Raw genomic sequence first — 18,296 nt, 5'->3', positions numbered from 1 at the left:
ACTTGGGTCAATTTTTTTTCTGGGTATGAGCCGCTGCTACCCCATCATAGTCTATCCTAAGGCCAATTATAGACCCCATCTTAGTTACTTTTGGGCAAATATAATTATCACGATCCCACTTTTTACACGCAAATCTTTCCATTTTGAATCCTTACTTAGCAGTACGTATTTTCGTACCCCCCAAATCCCGAAAATGTGCGACTCCATTCTAGGGGTCCACTCTTTTGAAAATGCAACCCATTATAGACATAATGGTCAATCCAGTCGTCAAAATGCGACCCCATTCAAGCGCAGCATGTCCTCATTATCCTATTGCTAAGAAGTACCCTGGGGGTTTCCAGTCGTTTCGTACCCAGTCGTTTTGCATCAAATTTCAGTCGATTCGTACCCGTTTTGAGTCGGTTCGTGCCCGAACCGCTGGTCGATTCGTACCCATTCCGATATGCATTAAGTCAAAATACCTAGAATGTATGTCCAAGCGGGCCACCACTGCGCTCAACAAATTGATCGACAGTCCACCGTACAATTGTCACAGAAGGAAAATGCCAATCGCATTCCGTTCACTCTTACATTTCACCCTCACAACCACGCATTTAAATCTATCATTCCTAAAAATTTTAAACAAGTTATTTCAAAATGATTCAGAGACTATCTTTTCGCAACCTCCACTTATTTCATTCAAACGCCAAAAAACCATAGGCAACTTTTTGGTCGGAAGTTCCTTACAACTAACGACCAACCCGGAACTTTCGAATTCCGCTCGCATACGATGCAAAACTTGTTCTTTCATTCATAACGTTGAGAAAATATCGGGATCCAAACTATCCATTAAGACTACTGATCACTTTACGTGCATCTGCGTCAACGTCATATATAGCATAACTTGCACGTACTGCAAAAAGATATACATTGGTAAAACAGGAAGACGACCAGGTGACTGATTCTGAAAACACCTTTGCGACGTAGAGAGGAATGACAAGGACGCTTCCAAACCAGTCGGTAGTCATCTTAATCTCCTTAATCATTCTAAGCAGCATATGGCAGTCTGCCGCCTTTCCTTACATCTAGGCAGTTCGTAAAGGCTGAAAACCCTAGAAAGAAAGTCTGTCTTTGAAATTGGCACTCTTAATCCCCACAGTATCCACGAACGCTTTTAATTCCATTAATTTATTCTTAAATAACTGTGAATATATGAAAATCATATATATGTGAACTGCGGATAAAGACGTGATCATCGTGGCTGTTCTTTTCTGGTTAGCGTACAAGAAGATCAGGGATGAATAAGAAAGCGATCTTCGCAATAATGAACACTACTTAAGCAGCAGTGAGAATAGGGCCTGAAAAAAAATTCAGGCCTGTACGGGAGTTGAGCCCACGACCCCTGAGATACCGGTGCAGTGCTCTACCGAGTACCAACTGAACTAACAAGCCAACTGGGAGCTGATCACTATGTTGGTTTCTAACAAACCCGCAATCCACAATTCCTCAATTTGTTCTGACGAAGGGTTAATGCTTGAAACATCAGCTTTTAAACTCATGACAGTGGCCAATTTGCATTATCAACTCAGTTGATGGAGTAAAACCTAAATTGTCTTGAGATGTCCTGATTGTTGTGTACAACAACTTAGCCTGAGAGTCAAGCGAGTAAGATACAAGCAAAATTTTGTTACGTACGTGACCCTCTTCACAAAAACAGCTCAATTATTGCCCCCCCCATGCCCCCCTCAAACATATAGTAAATATTTCGATAAGTTCTTCCTTACCGATAGGAGGGTTTTGAGACCTTCTGAAATATTTGGTCGATCCTAGGTTCGTTATAAAACCAATGGCACCTCATCGTATAGATTTAACGGCCACCTCACTTATTAAATATATTTATGAAGTATTATTGTCTGCAACGAGTCTCGATCCCTCGCAGTGGCATCGATAGTTGAATACTAACAACACGGCAGTTTAGAAGTGAAAAAGAATTGGAAAAAAAACCATAACACCAAAACGTGACCGCAACCGCCAACCAGTTATAGAAATTTAAACGTTTTTGATAAATGTGTATGCTTTTTCGTTTTTTCTGTCATTTCATTCATACCACGTCTATTTTTCTTAAGTGTTTTTTTTATTATTATTTTTTTAGTGCTCTTCGTGCCTGAAATCACTTGCATTGAGAGAGAGAGAGAGCATTCTCTAGGGCAAAAATGGTAGTGCTCCCTCCCGTCCCTCACCATCCCCTGCTCGTCACAAACTTCAAGTAATAACAATTCCCATGAGACACCAAGCGCTGCTGATTTCCCACACTGCTTTGCCACTAAAAAAACAAAAAAATGGCGCGGCTGTGGTAGAGTCATTTGCCCTAAATAGATGATATGATTTTCAAAGTGTTTTTTCTTCACTTCAACAAACGGGTATAGGTAAGTTGATTTATGGAAAAAGTAAACAGGTAAAGTATCATTTCGAAAGATGGACCTTCTATAATTTCCTGAGCGCCAACAGAATATGGCGGAAAAGCTGTGGTTGTCTGTGGGTCTGATCTCTCAAGCTTCGTCCTCCCGTTTGACCGAAAGCGCAAGTTTTTTTGATGCTTCGTCGGACGCTGTTTCGTGGTCGTACGCATCGTAGATCCCGTTCCGGTTCAGCGTAGACCCTTTACGAGAGATGGAAGGAAAATACCAAACTGCGTGTCTCAGGTAGTGCTGTTGAAGAAATGGTAAAATAAAGAAGTAAGGTAAAAGTGTTGGCTGTGACCCGTTGCTCTTGTGTTTCGCCTACTAATTGTTCAGCTCTCATTAATCTGTGATCAATCGCCTTGTGTTTGTTTTGATTGCATGATATGTTTTTTTCAAACGCTTGTAACCAGACGGAGTTGGAGCGTCGCTCTTCAACGCCTGTTGTTAATGTAAAGTTTTTACATGTTGTACACCCCGAAAACTGAGATTGTTTTGGCTAATTTTGCAGAAGCCTTGGTCACGCAGAATGGGAAAACGTCGGGGAAGTTGAAGTTTTCTGCGGTGTAATTGAAATTTGCATCACCGTATGTCTGGTTCCATTGGTAACAGTTGGGCTGCTAGTTTGGATCGGTTTGCATGGACGTAGTGCTTTTCGATCTGCCCTTCTTAAAAATTAAAAATTTTGAAATATTTTAGCAGGCCTGCTATTCGTATAAAAGTATTTCCGTGTTTATCCACGTTTCCTTTGTATAGATTTTAGTTGTTTGATTTATTTTTTCAATTGAAGTGTTGACTTGAATTAATCGAAGTCTCCTTGAACGTGTGAACATTCAGCCAGTTAATTTAAACTTTTAAAAGTACTGAACTTGTAGTACTTGATTGAGAAGTATAAGGTTCATGTCGTGTTTTATATGTTTTTGTAGCAACATTTTGTTGTTACATATCTCATGGAACCGATATTGTAGGCTATGATCCATTACATTGTATTTGCTCGCATGTACATTGGTCTGAATGCACGTGGTGGATTATCCCCCAGCTTAAACTGGGGGATATCTGAGGATATTACCCAAGAGATATTCCCAAATTTTCAAACCTTACTTCCCCTACAATAAGTATTTTGAAGTTTAATTCAATATGAGAGAGCATTTAGTGGTTACAGGAAAAGGGAAATATTTGTTTGTTCTTAAAGTCGTATCAGAGAACACTCAAAAGGAAACCTCCCATGCAGCAACAGTAAGCTGTTCATACACATTTTTTTTATGCACATTGCAAAATATGTGAAGGATACTAACCCCTATTGGTGAAAAGATGCATGTATATTTGTCCTTGGAGATAACCTGTTTTTTGAAGCTCACAGTTTACCCGAGCTTCTCTCTTGCAAAGATCTGTGCATTTTGAAACTGGTGGTGCCCATAGACAACTATTCATGCCAATATAGGCTATTGTTACTAAGTGTTTTGGTGATCACAGATCTACAATATTAGGGCCCTGTATTTCTAGCCAATATTTAGAATGAGCTCTAGATATCATGAATATATATCTCATTAGACCTTTTAGGCACACTAGTATCTCTGAGTGTTTTGTTTGAGTTGTGCCATATTTTGACAAGCCGGTAGAGTCACTACTCACCAAAAGTCTGATCAGTTGTTTTTTATCCAACTGCGTATTTGTACTCTACTTAATGCTGTTGGATAATAAACAATGATTGTGCATTTTTTTATGTTTATGAAGTTATCAATTGTTTTAAACAGCTCCAAGCTGCGGAAGCAAGAATTAATGAAGCAAATGATGGTCTCGGTTCTGGAGTGGAGGATAATGATGAGCCCCTACAAGAAGTATTTTCTGAGACACAGAGATATGGACGGGTGTCCAGATATGAACTGCGACCAGGTCGATATGGACAAGGTGCACGACCTGCAACTGTTTTGGAGAGGATCGCACCAACGCGCCTGTGAGAAGATCACCTGAGTTTTCATTAGTAAGGAAACAGTTTATATGCGTGATATTTTGGGTCTGGCTATTTTGCAATTGACCAAATAGTTGATACAGATAAATTTCAAATGTCTTGCACGTTGATATATTACCAGATTTACAAGGTTGTTGCTAAGCCCAGCTCTTGGCAAATTTTCTACACGAAAAAATAGCAATGGCTGGCTGGACTTTTAAAATTTTAGCTGGCTTCCCTTTTTTTCTTAGCAACAACCCTGGGTTTGATGAATGAGCAAGAGTAACTTTTTAAGGAGTGAAAAATCTCACAAACCAAAATGCTATAAGTTAGAATATGTTACCCTTTTTCAAATGCAAAGCTCCACTGCTAATTAAACTGTCAATTTGTTAATCATCTACTCTCTAGCTCCTATGTTTTACTCACTTAGTTAAAACATTAGAAAATGCTATTTTCCTCTATTGTTTTCTGGCTGTTGTGTAAAAAGAAAGTAAAAAAGTAGTATACACCAGAAATTTCAGTAATCTTGAACCACAAAAATTTGCTCTGGCAAAGCATAAAAGACTGCCAATCTGTGATGTGAGTCTCCTGCAAAGTTTTCATGCTAGGTACATATATCAATTGTTTGAGGCTATTTTGTTTCCATTGGCTGCTCCATAGAATGGGAACAGACAGGAGTCGTCAGTCAGAGCACCAGCACCCACCTCTTTGCTATCTCCTCCGTCAAGGGATAGTCACCCTGCTGAGATTGGAAGCAGTACACCACAAGAAATCCACCAGCTGTCTTTCCTACATACCCCCAAATGACGGATGGTGTGGATCCTGTTTTGACAACAGCTTACTCGTCAATCTACAGGGCAAATGAGAAACCAATTCGTAGATCACCTGTCAGATTTCAAGGTCTTTCAACCATCCCTTCTTCCTCTAGCTTTGATGATTCATTGGAAGTTGGCAGTACAGCTAGACTGTCCAGGAGTGAAACTCGTCCAACATCCTCACTTGGACTCAGACCTGTAATAGCAAATAATTCAGGTATTCTAAGTTTCTCTTTCAAACTGTCATTTTTTCTCTGGTCATGTGTTGTGTAACTTCCCGACTAAGGGGCTGTCTTTAATAGAACTTATGTTGATTACTGCTGTTTCATGAACTCCCAGAAGTTTTCAACATCTAACTTCTCCTTATAACATTCATGCATTATCTTGCAAAACAGGTGATGAGGAAATAAATTTTTCATCTTGACCTAACACCAATTTCTCATAACTACTTTACAATGAAATGTGTAGTAGCTAGAGGGGAGAATAACCAATCAGATCTTAGGAGTTCAAGGGTTAATTTCAGGGTAATAGTAAATGTTTGCCATAAAGTCTCGTACTGCTGAAAGATGTGAAAAAGCTTTGGAAGCTTGTCTCAATGGACTATATTTGTGTTTACCCTGATGACCTTGAGGGATCTTGATTAGTTTTTTATTAATTTCTGATCACAGATGCACTTGCAAGGTTGAAAGAGAGAATTAAACTACAGAAAGAACAAGCCTCAAGGCTTAGTCCAACTGATTCTATTGCAGGTGAAGAAAATGCATCTTATTTATTAAATACTTAGCAGCATTTATAGCTTCATCAGTTATCTGTTTTTAAACCTGCCTGACATGTTACAGACCCAAAGGTGAATGACATGAGAATTTTATGTTACAGGGGAAGGGGGGAGGAAGTCTGCCAGCCACATATTTTGAAGGGGTGGCTACCATTCTTGAATGACTAGCTTTTTAAAAATCTCTAGAGAGCACTTTGTCCAAATTGCCACTCCTTATAATTTACAATGATTGTTCTGGTTTTTTTGAAAACAACAATTATGGACTATGAAAATACAGTCATAATTAGCAACAATTTTAAAATTGTAAATTGTCATTAATGTTTGAAAAGGAATCATTCTACCATGGAAGGCAAGACTGCTTGGGTCTTGAATTTGTGAACAAGACTTTGAGCACATTGCTTCATGAGTTTGCAATAAAATCTCAAAAGATCTGTGAAGAGGCTTGAGGCCAAGATGAACTGCTACATCAGATTAGCCTTAAACTGTGCTTTTCACAAATACTTGACAAATTTTGATGCATATATGTATTTTGCAACTCCTTCAAAATTCTTGTTGGAATAACCCTCAAATAATCTTTTTCACATGAGCTTGAAAATTTTTATTAGATGTTCTTCCTTTTATTGATTACACATCTATTTTATAAACAGGGATAAGCTCTGCAAATCCTTCTCCTCGAAGCTCAGAGGGCCCGTCTGTGGAGGTTGCAGCAGAGGAACCATGTATGAGGGATTTGGATGTTCCAATGAGACCTGCAATTTCCAAGAGAAAAGTAGCCTCTGCCCCTGCAGCACCTGCTTATAAAGGTAACCAGCTGAAATGATTACTTTGGTCTTTATGCATTGGTAGTAAAGGTCAACATTTTCTGCCAGTTGAGCTGATCAATGCTTTATGTTTTGAAAGCTTTTCCTTGATGATAACCCAAGTGATGCAACATACCAACTTGAAATGTCTTGTCATAATTTACAAAAAATTCCTGATTAGGTTTCAGTGAGGTAGAATCAAAACCTGCAGTGTTATCTGAAGTTAACAGAAAGGTCAAAGCCAAGAGTTCTACAGTTGAAAATGCAAGAACAAAGGCTGCCACCCAAAGGCCTCAAAAGCCATTGCAACAAAAAGGCAAGTTGTCCTGCTTAAGTCTTTGAATTACCCGTATATTATAAAAAAAGTGGGCAATTTCTGCAAAGAGGGGAAGTTTTGTGTATGTTTGTGTGGGTGAGACTGAAGCAAAGTGAAGAAGTATCTTTGAAACTGGATTATAGATGCTATGACATGTGATTTTGCTTAGTTCAGGTATTTCAACCCTTTACACCCTTACATCAGTTCCCATCTTCTCCTTACTTTTCTCGTCATATATTTATTTTGGTACTGACAAGGAGAATTTTTTTCACCAATTAAAGCTTCCAAGCTGGCCAACAAACAGTGAAAAGCAACCATTTTCTTTGTTCTCATGTGTTAATGATTGATTCAGTAGTATTACTCTAAATGAAGTAAAATGCAATTTAATGGAGTTAACAACAAAGATCATTAGCGTTCTCCAGTAGTCGACAGTTTTTGCATATGCATTTTCATTGGAATTCCATGTGCACTTCATTTGAGGCTTTCTTGCGTGTGCTTTGAGTGTGAACTTGCAGCATTGTTTGGAGTGGCAGCTCATCATCTAGGTAGGCAGTTTTCCCTATCTCTTCCTCTCTCTTTCCACTGTGGAAAGACGGGTGCCTGTTTCCCTTTCCTGTGTGGGGGCTTATGGCTGGGTTGCCAGGATTTGCCAGCCATGGGAGCAGTCTCCATCTAGGAGCTGGCTGCAGATAGTGGAAGTTCCTGGTTGCCTCAGGCACTCAACCTCATTGTAATATTGCAGTTGTTAAAGCAAAAGTAGATCCTCATCACTCTTAGGGGTTAAGGTGTTAAGTCTTCAGAAGATACATGACTAATATGAAACATCTTTTTCCAGGACCTCCCAAGGTACAACGAGTCATTGCCCCTTGCCGCCCAACAGACGTTATAACAACATCATCATGGCGCACTGGCCAACAAACAGTGAAAAGGATTTTGGGTCCAGCAACTAAGAAGGCAAAAACTTCTGTCACCAGTCGACCCCAGTCAAGCAGTAGCCAAGATACAGACATATCAGAACCTAGGAGTCTAAATTTCCAGTTGAAAAATGATACTGGCAATAAAAGGAGTGGTGGTTACATGAATGGGGATTTAGGGGAGAGGAATGGCAGTGCAAAGAGTGATAATTCCAGAGAAGCATCTCCAGTTCATGAAGAGCAAGCAGTGAATGCAGGGAAGATGGACTCAGGTGAGATAAATCATACCCAGAATACCTTAACCTTTTTACTCCCTAGATCTCATTAGTAATTCTCCTTACTGTCTGCTATAAAATTCTTATGATGTTGGTTAAGAGAATTTGGTATTGGATAAACTCATTATCTCCTAATTTATATTTGTTCTTTATTTCCTGGTCTGATTGATATTGTATTGATATTGTAAGGAGAAATTATGTCTTGGTCACTCCTGGGAGTGAAAGGGTTAAAAAACGACAACAACAAAAAGAAAAACAGAAGAGACAATTGTTGTACTTTGGGACAACTACATAATGTCCATACTGAAAAGGTTGTTGTTTTTTTATTTCACATTATTCTTTAGTTGATGAATTGTGAATAATTTTCATCTGAATGACCCTCATCAAATTCAAAAAAATTACTGAAGTGATTGAATCTGTAATTTCTTCCTTCTATCAACAGATTCTGAACCGTCCCAAAATTCTCCAGTTACTGCCAAGGAATTTGAAGCAGTTGGCCCTGATGAGGATGTGAAAGATTTAAGAGGGAACAGAATTTTATCCACAGAGGCAAAAAATATTCTGTCTGACTTAGAACTTGATACTGATGATGAATCTGGTTAGTGTTTAAGTAAGAGGTTACTTTAATGAGATGATATACAAATAATATGTTTGGTTCTAAATGTCAGTCATGGGATTAGGTCATATGAACATTTGAGGTCTGTACTGAAAGTTATGGACCAACTTTTTTCTGCTTGGATTTACAATCTATGCGCAAGGTATGTTTTTGTATTTAGACCATATCTTTGTGTGGATTAAACAAGGTTCTGTAACTTGCTGTAAACTCTGAGAAAATGAGGTTAGGAAGACTTTATTACACTTTTGTGTTCAAATAGGGAGGGAAAATTTATTGATAAAACTGGATATTTTCATTGTCTCAACTGGTTGTTGTGCTTCTTCAGACAAGGACGATGGTGATAAGGTTATTCCCAAGTTCAAACCCAAACAAACTCAAGTGAAGCAGTCATCAAAGGGAATTCAGAGAAAGAGACCATTGAGGGTAAAGCCACAAGGTTTGGAGCAAGTTATATTTTTATGGAATTTCTAAAACTTATTTCATAACTTACTTTGGGGAAAAAAAATCAGAAAATTGTGCTTCTGATGTGACTCTTGAGGATGAAATTAGTAATTTAGTATTAACATGGTGACCTTGTCTGTTTACGTTGAATTCTGTGGAATTTAGTTCTTCTGATTTTCAATAACGGCATTTTCTATTTTCCTCAATTTTGATTTACGTCTGCTTACATTAAGAATCTCATCATTAATAATTCTTTTGACCAATTATTACCCATCAATAATAATATTATGTTACTTATGTCAATAGTATACATGCAATATTACTAGTAATCATGATACTAATTATAACTGTAATGATAATTATAATAGTGATTATTAGTAGTAGAAGTTATAATAAGAGTTACATGATGATGATAATAATAATAATAATAATATCAAATAATAACTATTACTATTATAATGTATTTCTAGATTCACAACAGCCAAGCTATCCTGCACAAAAGCAGAGACACTATGACACTGATGAAGTTAAGGTTAGGATACGAAATCTGTTCTGGAGAAAAAGAAATATTTGTTTTGGGATGGCTTACCTCCCCTCGATCAGTTTCTCATTTCTTTTAGGTATTGAAGGGTTTATTTCAAACCTACAATTTGCACTTTTAGTAAATCATGTGTTAAATATCAAATTTTGGTTTGATTACTCCCATGAATTTTTAGAAGATATTTTAATTTTGTGGATTATTTTATACTGAATTCCTAAACTCATTGTACACATGACAATGGAGTAATTTGAATTGCTGTGTTTTGAGCAGAAATACATGGCTAAAAAAATGGCTGAAAGGAAGGAAAAGTTGAAAGAAGACAGGCTTATGAAACAAAGGGCTGTGGAAGAAAAAAAGAAGAAGCTTGAGGTACACTGGGCTGTTAACTAATCTTAGATTTATTATAATTTATTTAAGTTTACTTTCATTATTATAATTATGATTATTACTACTAACTTTTAACAGCTGTGTAATATTATTTTCTTTATTTAAAACAAATCCTTATGGGCTGATGCCTTTCTCTGCAGGAACTGTACAGTAGACAAAAAAAGAATCTTGGAAACAACCTTCATCGCAAAGACAAGAAATCTCTTGGGGAAACATATTCAAAAGGCCGCAGTGATTTCAGATCTATTATATACCCTTACAACCACCCATTCCAACAAGATGAAGTAGAGGTAAATAGCTTGTTAAATTTTCATCCAGTCCTCTTGACAGAGAAAAAGGTGACCAAGGTTCGCAGTTACTTGCAAGTTAATATATAACACAAAGTTGTACATGTATATATTCTTTCAAGTACAGAATGTATTTTTTGTAAGAATGCCATGGAACTTCATCAAAAGCTAAGAATTTGCAAAGAATTGCTGAATAACTCCATACTACTGACTGATGGTTAAATGCTAGACAACAGATTGTAAAATACTTACTTAGAGCCCACAGGCAGTTTCTGAAAGTAAATATTTTATGTTGAAATACTATATTGTTCATGTACTGTATTGTATGGTTTACTTAAGATCTAGAATTGAAGTCATGTGCTCGAAGGTATCAGAGTGAAATTGTAAAAATTCTTTACTATCATTCTGTTTTGTTTACTTGAAGCCCAGTATGTCTCATGCAAGGCTTGATGTTAAGTTATTTACATTGTTGCCTTCTTTTTTTCTTCCCTTTAAGTGTTACAGTGAAGATACTGGAGTCAGTGGGTCAGATAAAGGTACATATCAAAAAATAGGAGTCTAAATTATAGTTTATGTCAGTTTACCTTAACTCTTTAATCTATATGGCCCTGAAAAGTGTTTCTGGACAAATACATGTTGTACTCAAGGCTGTTGCTAATGTCATGTTGCAGAGAATCTTGACATCGCCTCCTTCAAAGGTCTTCCAAATTATTCCACATCCAGGGAGACACTTGGGGTGAATGGCAGAGACCACCACAGTTTATCTAGCTCATCATCTGTTCTAAGTGAAGATGGCAGCATTTCTCCAGAACCACACAGAGAAAGGAAGAGTCCAGTCCCAGGTGTAACTAGTGTATCTATTGGAACAAAGACCACTGATTTGAGACCTGAATATGTTGGCTTCCCTCAAGGTACATGTAAATGCATCGTTTGTCATGTGTAGAACCACAAACTGTTTCCCTTTCAATGATTTGCAGATTCAAGGTAAACAAAATCTCCAAACTTTATTGTGCTGGATAACAAAACTAAATTAACAAAAGGAATAAGGGTTAGCAGATAGCCTACATTCAGGGGGTTTCAAAGTTGGAGTTAGCCAGAAGTGAGAATCTTACATTTATACTGTCATTAGGAGCTGGTAAATAATTTCTAGCACCATAAACTTTATTTATCAAAGAAAATTATCAATATCTATATTATTAATTTGTTTTAAAGTAAACCTGCAACATGATGTGTTGTTGACAACAGGTGAGTTTGAGCCTCGTTCTTCCAGCCCAAGTCAGCTGGCTGACAGACACAGACCAGGGGTTGTGTCTTCATCTGGTATGTCTGTAGTTTTACTGTGTTATACATATGTCTGTTCTTCTTTCATTTTTATGTTAAATTTTTGGTCTTCATTGGATGATTTGATCTCTCCCTTGAATTTAAAAGAACACATTTTTACACTTCTTTTCTTGATACATCTAACATTGGTGTGGAAAGATTTTTTTTGTTTTGTTTTCAAATTTTAATACACGTAAATGAAAAATTTTGAAAATACAAGATACAAAATAACAATATAATAAAAAATTACACACATTATTGTACAAAATATTTTCTTTTGTATTTGTATTGGGTGTGGAAAGATGGGAGCTTTTATGTGGGTGCCAGGATTTTGTCATGCTGAAAATTTTTGTCTATGCTGCAGAGATTCCCTTATAAATAGTAGCTGGTAAACTTTACACCTCTGAAAGAACTGTCATCTGGTTTCCACCTGGAATTGGAAATTATATGCATTATTGAAAAATTTAGCAAAGATTCCTCATATATTGCGATGATTTCAAGTGAAACATCTTGACTGAACAAGTTTTAAAGAAGATGTGTGATTATTACTGGGAAACATTTTGTTTTTGTACTCACTTAACATAAAAAAATAACAAGTTTTTAAAGGAGTTTATTATATAGAATAAAGTGACCCCTTGTCTTAATTTGCAGCAAGAAATGAGGAGGAAAGGCTTTCAAGTAGTCCTCCCAGAGAGGATAGAATTGCAGCAATAAAACAAACAGCTGCACAGCTCAAACAGCGACTGGCAACAGAAGCATTACGACTTGGTCTGAATCTGAACACCACTGCTTCTGAAGAAACAGCCGAGGAACAAGGAACCTTTACAACAGTTAGTGATCACACTGTGTTCAGGGGAGCACTCCCAGGTTTGTGTTTAACTCCCACCAGGGATTAAAATGTAACTTCTCCCTATAATATACATACATTATCCAGACTCAGACTTATCAGGTTAAAGTTGTTATCTTGATGAAACAAAAAATTCTCATTACTAATTTACAATGAAATGTGTACCAGTTGGAGGGGAGAATTGTTGATCAGATCTCAGGAGTTATAGGGTTAACAGTACTGGTAACTCAGTTTTTAGCACCAGTATCATGTGTTTGTGTATGACATAAATTGCAGATGCCCGAAAATTTGTGAGCACCTGGCACAGAGGGTGTGATGCAGTCTTCCATGAAATTTCTCCCATGACAAGTACAAAAAAGGTTTAGTTACAATATTTTGAATTTCAGTAAATTTATTTCTTTTGCCATCTTTGTTACAGGAGTTGGAAGTCTTCATGAACAAGCTGAACTAAACAACGAATTGGTAAAGTTAAGATAACTTTCTCTTTAAGCACAGAAATACATGTAAATCTACAAACAAAATTATTTTAATATGTCAATGAGATCGGGCACTAAGTTATGAAGGTGATGGTTTTATTGTGGAAATACGTATTTTATTTTGCCTTCTTTTGCAAAAGGATGGGAGAATAAAGGGGGTTGGTTTCTACTTAGAAACTGTTGTGGTGCATGGGTAGGAGAGTATAACAGGGTAATCTAGTATTATCAACTGAGTTGATAACATAAATTGGCCACTGTAAAGAGTTTCAAAGCTGACATTTCAAGCTTTAGCCCTTCATCAGAGCCAGCTAGTATCCTTAAACTTCTGCACCTCTCTCAATGTTAATAGGATTCCCGGACAAGTGCTGCAACAACAATCCAAGCGGCCTTTAGAGGTCACAGTGTTCGTCAAGGTCTAAACTGGAAACTTCCCTCTGGGCGCACCCTTAGGTCCACTGTCAGGCAAGGGCTACATCAGAGACCAGGAATCTCAGGTGCTGGGACATCAGAGTCATCCCATTACTCCACAGCTTGGGACACTGTAGTTCCTAATGAGGACAAGAGTATCATATCTGACATCAGTGCCTCTTATAGCTCAGCAAGATCTACAGCGAGATCACCAACTCAAAGCTCAAAGTCCCTGAAGGTAAAGTGTTATGTTAACAAAAGAGTGGCATGATAGAAGAATGGTCAAGGTTCCACTTTTCCGGAAAAAAAAAAGCCAAAATTTTCCTGATTTGATGCTATTGTCACACCATTTGAACCCTATTGCTTCAAAAGGAGTGGACACTCTGGAAGATCATGACTGAGTTTTTTCTACATTACGCTGATTTTTAAAGTTGTGAATATTTAAAGAAAGAGATAAGTTTTGCTTGTTTAAAATTTGGTTCTTTTAAGGTGATTAGCCACTGATCCAACATTTTTGTTTTTTAACATTTTTTCTTACATCTTGAAGAACTGTAGACAGTTCTCGTAAGTGAGTCGCTATTAAACATTAATAGCACAATTCCTTGATGTTATTGCATGTGCATGTACATGTTCGTGCAATATACTGGTACATTTATTTATCATTCAGACTCACCAGTGGTCTTGTCCCTATGTGCAAATGTATTTGATGTTCATGTTGTCAGTGATTATTATTTTCTTTTTCATCCTTCAGGATGACAGATCATCATGTGTTAAAAGCTCACCAACAAGTGAATCTCGAAGAAGAAAGCATACAACAGGTATTTTGTTGCTTACAAAAAACACCCCATCAGTACCTTTATGGTGGCTTAGAATTACATACAGCGCACACCTATTTATAAGAAACGATTATGTGTCTGTAAAAGTAAACAACTACACGCTACACAGGGATTTCAAAAGAGGCCAGTTACCCATGGTTTAATGCCACCTTTAACCCTTAAACCCTTACGAGTGACTAGCATCCAATTTCTCCTCACAACATCATCCCTGAATCACATACTAAGGTCATGAGAATATAGGAAATGATCAACAATTACAGAAGCTCTGGATCGCCAAGCTAATTCTCCTTGTCAGCACCTTTGGAAATGTATAGAGAACAGTATGGAGAATGTGCATACTGATGTTAGGGTGGAAAGGGTTAAGACATCTTTCCGCCGTCTTTTTAGCCTGCCAGCAGGCTGTCATGTTTGGGTTGTGCCTTCGGGCCCCTTTTCCAGGTACAACTGCCTGTTACACCATTGGCAGTTGCTTATGGAAAGAGTAATTGGAAACTCTGTGTTATGCAATTCTGGTAAGTGATTTGAATATTATTTACATCTCTGTTGTTCAGGACATGGGCTAAAGGAGGCAAAGGGGAAAAAGAAATCATCCACTCCTCCATGGAAAAGCAAAGGTGGTGACAGGTGTGTTGCATATGAGCAATGTACTTTTTACCTGATCATTCTCCAGCTATTTTTTTTGTCATCAATCAGTTTGATTATTCCCACTCCTTTGTTATGTGAATAGACTAGCACTCTACTGAGTTTACTTATTCCTAGTCAGGTTATACTGCAGAATCCAAGTAAAAACACTGTGTGTTGTGGGCCATTTGGCCTCTGAGACTTTACCTTTTGACTTTGAATATATGAAAATCATGTATATGAACTGCGGTTTAAGAAATGAATATGAAAGTGGTCTTTGCATTAATGAACACTACTTAAGCAGTAGTGAAAATGAGGCCTGAAAAAAATTGATTCATCACTTCACGGGTTTATTACCAACCAACAAAATGACCAGCTCCTAATTGGCTTGTTAGCTCAGTTGGTAGAGCACTGAACCAGTATCGCAGAGGTCATAGGTTCAAATCCCGTACAGGGCTGAATTTTTTTCAGGCCTTATTTTTACTTCTGCTTAAGTAGTGTTCATTACTGCCAAGATCGCTTTCATAGTCACTTTACCTTTTGTTATCGTGCCTTTGTCTGCTTTCCTTTCAGTTTTCCTTCAGTAAGAAGAAGCTCTAAACAGTCTCCCCCTTTCCCTCCCCCCTTCCCAAACGGAAAAAAAAAATGTTTGAATTATGGTTATTCTACTTACCAACTGTAATTTGACACCTTCCGTTGATGTCGGATATCTTTATGGTTTTAGCTTGAGTGTCATCAATATTTTTACCAGAAGAAATCCCCACTTGAAATTGCTTCCCAAAGAAGGTAAGAGTAGTATTAGTTTGCACACGCAGTATTATGCCCCTGGTAAAGATACAATGTCATGCGGAGATATCATTTGTCAAGACAACTTTTTGTTTGTCAGTAAATACATTTGTACTGTTGGACAGTGAGGTGGCGTAGTAGTAGATGCATTAGACTTTTAGATAAAAAACAGTCTGTAGTTAAGTGCAGGTTAAGTCCATTTTATGTTGTGCGGTTAAAATTAGCTCTCGCAGGGTATCTCTCCACTAATGAGTTGAAATATTGCACATTTGTAGGACAACCTGAAAAGTTTAGGGGAGGGGGGGTGGAGGAGTGTAAGGAAGAAGCATTCCCCAATGGTATTAGCAATGTCCTTAGTTTCTCAAAATTATCCTAACGCGTTGAATTACTAAGGATAGGAGCCCAGGCTATCGTGAACGCTTTATCGTCTCGTCAAATTTCATGTTTCATGCGATGTGCACTCGAAACCCCGCGCAAGTTTTGAAGTTGAAAACGATTCACACATCGAAATCCGTTACTGGTAAACTATACATTCAATTTAACAGACTTTTCATCAGCGCTTGCGGTGGAATGAGGTGAAATAGACAGCTTAAGATGACAGAATAGCCGCAGGTTGCGTTCATCTACCGGCTCTTACTCACATCTCTGCTTGATGACTGGATCATGAATGTTTGTTTTGTCATAGATGAAAGTTTAGGGGAACATGGATCAGAAACACGAAGTCTTCTTGAAGAGACGCTGACAGATGACAAGGTGGGGGAGACAGCTAGTCTGCTTGAGCCTCCTGCAGACCCAAATCAGTCTGGAGACCTGTTGGAACAGACACTGGTGGAGGAATCCCCTGATAAGAGTCACGCTCTTGATGATTATGACGATGATGACTTTACTGGGTCCTCTGGTGGCAGCACAAACAGAGGAAGTGGAAAGGTATTATATTTTCCTGTTTGGGGAGCCCAAGTTGTCATAACTGTAAGAGTTTTAGGTCTAAAGCCTTTACACCCTAACATCACTATGCATATTCTCCATACTGCTCTCCATACATTTCTTAAGAAGCTGATAAGGAGAATTTGTTTAACGATCAACAGCTTCTTTAGTTGGTGATCATTTCCTTTGTTCCCGTGACCTTAGTGTGTGATTCAGGGTTGATATTGTAAGGAGAAATTAGATGTTAGTTACCTTTAGGGGTTAAAGGGTCGATGTGGACTGAATCATTTGTTGGAATTTTTTGCGTGCTTTTCAAATTTGTATGCTTTCTTTAAAATGCATCGTGAAGTCAAACGATTTGATGTGCAGAAGGGCATTGTTTGTTTGTTTGTTTGTTTGTTTATCATTCCTAGTTTCTTATCAAGAGATGCTGTATCATCCACAGGTTTCTCAGCTGTCATATAATGTAGATTAAAGGGTAGTTCTTCTCTAGTTAATCTAACTTTGATTTTGCCAACTAAGGCTACACCTTTTTGTATGCTCGTCAGCTATTCTAAGATTACTCATTGAGCTTTTTTCTCCTCACGTACAGCGCACCCCGAGCCCTAACAGAAAGACAGACGAGCTTGTGTATTCAGAGACATTCGAGAGTCCAGAGAACAAGACAAGCTCTCCCAATAAGAACGACTCTTTGCGATCTCCTAACAGGAGTTTGGAAAGTGGTCCCCTATCACCCACACTGTCAGAAGGAGAGTTGTCTCGTGTAAGCGAGGCGGTTGACAAATCTTCAACCTTTTCGTCTACACGGGTATGGATCTAGCAAGTGTCGATTTGACCAAACGTTCTTGAAGGTTGCTAAATGAAACCCAATTTGTTCGTTGTGACATTGTTGTTGACATGCGTAGAAGTTTCCGTATGTTTTTTTATAAAATTAAAGAAACACAGCTACGCTCGTGGACGAACCCCGTCAAGTCAACACAGTATTTCCATATATATGATTATCATCCACAGAATGTTTTACCATATTTCTACGATAGAACACAGCGGTTAAACGTCGGGCATGACAGGATCAATTTTGGCCACCCGTGCGCCAATTTCCCGCGCAAATTCCGAAAGTAAACACAAGAAAATAAGCGAAAGTAAATTGAAAAGTTCATATAAATCTGTACAAGGAGAGAAAGTTATGGAAAAAGAGGACTCGAAACTTTTCAAACACAAAGCTGATTTTAGTACGGGTATCCTGCTGATTTATCATTTTGTTTTGAACCTTACCACAAAAAGTTTTACGCTTCTAAAACACCGCGATGTATTTGCTTATGTGTTTGTTTGTAAATCGTGTGAGAAAACTTAGTTCAGATAGCTTGAAAGCACACCACTTGGTTATTACAACGTGCACACATGTGCAGACGTTTGACCGCTGTGTTCTACTGTAGATGCCAGGGTTATTACAATTTGGAATATGATGCGCTTTTCATTTTCCAGTATTTTATGATGAAATCTATTTTGTGAAAAGTTGGACGTTTTT

General features: G+C 37.8%; 1 protein-coding gene across 1 annotated transcript in view; it reads left to right on the top strand.

Annotated features, from left to right (window-relative positions):
- Nucleotides 1-3,575: 3,575 nt before the first annotated feature.
- LOC131774941 (centrosome-associated protein 350) overlaps nucleotides 3,576-18,296 on the top strand; it is a 39,259-nt gene continuing 24,538 nt past the window's right edge. The window contains 24 exon segments of the mRNA XM_066165401.1: nucleotides 3,576-3,674; nucleotides 4,193-4,363; nucleotides 5,047-5,143; nucleotides 5,146-5,418; nucleotides 5,870-5,950; nucleotides 6,624-6,779; nucleotides 6,958-7,092; nucleotides 7,928-8,278; nucleotides 8,724-8,879; nucleotides 9,223-9,333; nucleotides 9,809-9,870; nucleotides 10,150-10,248; nucleotides 10,407-10,556; nucleotides 11,050-11,089; nucleotides 11,225-11,464; nucleotides 11,799-11,873; nucleotides 12,525-12,740; nucleotides 13,139-13,182; nucleotides 13,546-13,842; nucleotides 14,356-14,422; nucleotides 14,992-15,064; nucleotides 15,786-15,847; nucleotides 16,533-16,774; nucleotides 17,364-17,579. Coding sequence (XP_066021498.1) covers nucleotides 3,576-3,674; nucleotides 4,193-4,363; nucleotides 5,047-5,143; nucleotides 5,146-5,418; nucleotides 5,870-5,950; nucleotides 6,624-6,779; nucleotides 6,958-7,092; nucleotides 7,928-8,278; nucleotides 8,724-8,879; nucleotides 9,223-9,333; nucleotides 9,809-9,870; nucleotides 10,150-10,248; nucleotides 10,407-10,556; nucleotides 11,050-11,089; nucleotides 11,225-11,464; nucleotides 11,799-11,873; nucleotides 12,525-12,740; nucleotides 13,139-13,182; nucleotides 13,546-13,842; nucleotides 14,356-14,422; nucleotides 14,992-15,064; nucleotides 15,786-15,847; nucleotides 16,533-16,774; nucleotides 17,364-17,579 — 3,513 coding nt within the window.

This window comes from Pocillopora verrucosa, chromosome 4 (genome assembly GCF_036669915.1).
Source record: "Pocillopora verrucosa isolate sample1 chromosome 4, ASM3666991v2, whole genome shotgun sequence".
NCBI classification, from domain to species: domain Eukaryota; kingdom Metazoa; phylum Cnidaria; class Anthozoa; order Scleractinia; family Pocilloporidae; genus Pocillopora; species Pocillopora verrucosa.
Note: the sequence above shows the minus strand (reverse complement) of the source record. Positions and strands in the feature narration are given on the sequence as shown.